Source organism: Alosa sapidissima, chromosome 20 (assembly GCF_018492685.1).
Source record: "Alosa sapidissima isolate fAloSap1 chromosome 20, fAloSap1.pri, whole genome shotgun sequence".
Lineage (NCBI taxonomy): Eukaryota > Metazoa > Chordata > Actinopteri > Clupeiformes > Clupeidae > Alosa > Alosa sapidissima.
Window position 1 is genome coordinate 30,562,485 of NC_055976.1, and position 2,500 is coordinate 30,564,984.

General features: G+C 45.6%; 1 protein-coding gene across 1 annotated transcript in view; it reads left to right on the forward strand.

The window, feature by feature from the left end:
- LOC121694572 (aryl hydrocarbon receptor nuclear translocator-like protein 1) overlaps positions 1-2,500 on the forward strand; it is a 21,845-nt gene that overhangs the window by 4,585 nt on the left and 14,760 nt on the right. The window contains exons 2-4 of the mRNA XM_042074774.1: positions 1,511-1,799; positions 1,987-2,134; positions 2,243-2,263. Coding sequence (XP_041930708.1) covers positions 1,787-1,799; positions 1,987-2,134; positions 2,243-2,263 — 182 coding nt within the window. The 5' untranslated portion in view covers positions 1,511-1,786. The remainder of the gene's footprint in view (positions 1-1,510; positions 1,800-1,986; positions 2,135-2,242; positions 2,264-2,500) is intronic.

The following is a 2,500-nucleotide window of genomic DNA, read 5'->3' on the forward strand; positions in this document are numbered from 1 at the left end:
TGTGTGTTTTAAACTTGCTTTCATAACTGTTAATCACACTGCTGATCAGACAACCAAACAGCTGTGATGTATTACATCCCCATAACTCACCACACACACTCTCACACACACACCGATTCTGATACCGGCATAGGGTATCAGGCCGATATTGTGGTCCTTTACTCTTTACTAAAAATTCTCTGCTGACTTCAAAAACATAAAACTAGCAAGATTCATGGATGTGTGTTGAATACATGACCTATGCTAGCAGCATACTCTGTGTAGAGTGTACTGTACTTATGCATGGCTGGGGTGTGTGTGTGTGTGTGTAGAGTGTACTTGTGCATGTGTGTGTGTGTGTGTAGAGTGTACTTGTGCATGGCTGGGGTGTTGTGAGTGTGAGATGGGGCTAGGTCAGTCGTCAGTACTGCATGGATGTTGTGTGAGATGGGACTAAGTCAGTCGTCAGTACTGCATGGATGTGGTGTGAGATGGGACCAAGTCAGTCGTCAGTACTGCATGGATATTGTGTGTTTGCAATGTGTCTGAGTGCAGTGTTGCATGTCCAAAACCCAAAGTAAGAATGGCCCTCTCAAGGGGAGAGCAAGCTGCCCTTTTGTGTGAACACCTGAAGACCGTAGTTCGTAGATCATTATGGGATGCTTCAAGCGGTAGTCAGATCATTATGGGATGCTCCAAGCGGTATTCAGATCATTATGGGATGCTCCAAGCGGTAGTTAGATCATTATGGGATGCTCCAAGCGGTAGTCAGATCATTATGGGATGCTCCAAGACCCCAAGTCAATGCAATGTTCTTTTTTTCTCTCTCTCTCGCAACTACAAAAATGCTCATACTTGCTGTGAATAAACTGGTACATCCCTAACACACACACACACACATTACATTTATTCATTTAGCAGATGTTTTTTTCCAAAGCAACTTACACATGTCAATTATATCATAAGGGCCATTGTCCTCGTGTAACAAAGGTCGTGATAAGGTCGGAATTCGCCGTAATTCGTCCGCCGCTCACGGCCCTCGAACTCGCCACCTCAACACACACCGGCATGAGAGTCGAACGCTCTAACCACTGAGCTAAAAGCCCAGGCCTCCAACTCAGCCGTTAGAAACGTTCTTCAGGTTAGGGCTGTGAGGATTTACATGCACAACTAGCATGCTAGCTTGGTTCGCCTCCGTTACACTCGGAGCACACACACACACACACACACACACACACGCCTTTACCTGTGAAACCTCAATACAGTTCATTATCTATTACAACAGACTGTCAAGTGTTATCACTGATTCTCATCTTCTAGAGTGTGTGGGCGGGGAGACCACATTGCATAAGCCCACTCCCACTGCTGCCCCCCCCCCCCCATCATCTGTTACATCAGACTGCCCCCCCATACACACACAGACACAGACACACTGTGTTGTGAGAGGAAGGTACAGGTGTCTTAAACAGACTTAAGACACACACACACACACACTCTGACACAAATATCTCTCCTTCCTCTCCCTTGTTAGAGAGAAGAGGTGCTGACCATAATACTATTAGGACCTTGAGAGACCACTGAGGACCACACAGAACCTGTGACAGATCTGAAGAACCACGGAACCTGTGACAGATCTAAAGAACCACGGAACCTGTGACAGATCTAAAGAACCACGGAACCTGTGACGGGTCTAAAGAACCACACGGAACCTGTGACAGATCTAAAGAACCACGGAACCTGTGACCGATCTACATAATCACGTGGGACCTGCAAGAGATTTACAGAACTGCTAGACTGAGATGCACTCATGAACATCTGTGGTGAGTTTAACAAGCATCACTCATTAATATCTGTGGTGAGTTTAACAACCATCACTCATTAATATGTGTGGTGAGTTAAGCACCCATCTTAACAATAATAATGATAGTCCCAATATGTGTGTGTGTGTTCTTCTCCCTCCTCTCTCCTCTCTCCCTTTCTCTCTTCCTCCTCTCTCTGTCTCTCCAGAGGAGCTGATGGCTGACCAGAGGATGGACATTTCCTCCACCATGAGTGACTTCATGTCGCCAGGCAACGCTGACCTCATCAGCAGTTCCATAGGAACGACTGGCCTCGACTACAACCGTAAGAGGAAGAACAGCTCCTCAGACTACCAGTGAGTAGGCTACACACACACACACACACTCCAAGTGCAAGAGGGAGGGTATGTGTTGGTGTTGGAACCCTGACAGATGTGTAATCTCTACATTTGGTCCTTCCACAGATTTGATGGCTTTTCTTTCGAGTGAGTATCTAAACAATACTAAAAGTCACACACACTAATTAAATGAGTGTGAGTGTTTCTGAGTTTGAACGTACCTTAATGTTGGAGTGTGTGTGTTTATGTGTGTGTGTGTATTAATAGTATGTGTGTGTGTATGTACAGTATGTGTGTATAAGAGTGTATGTGTGCGTGATGGTTGTTTCTGGAGATGGTTTCTGGGGTTCATGTTTTTGTGTTTGAATATGTGTGTGTGTGTGC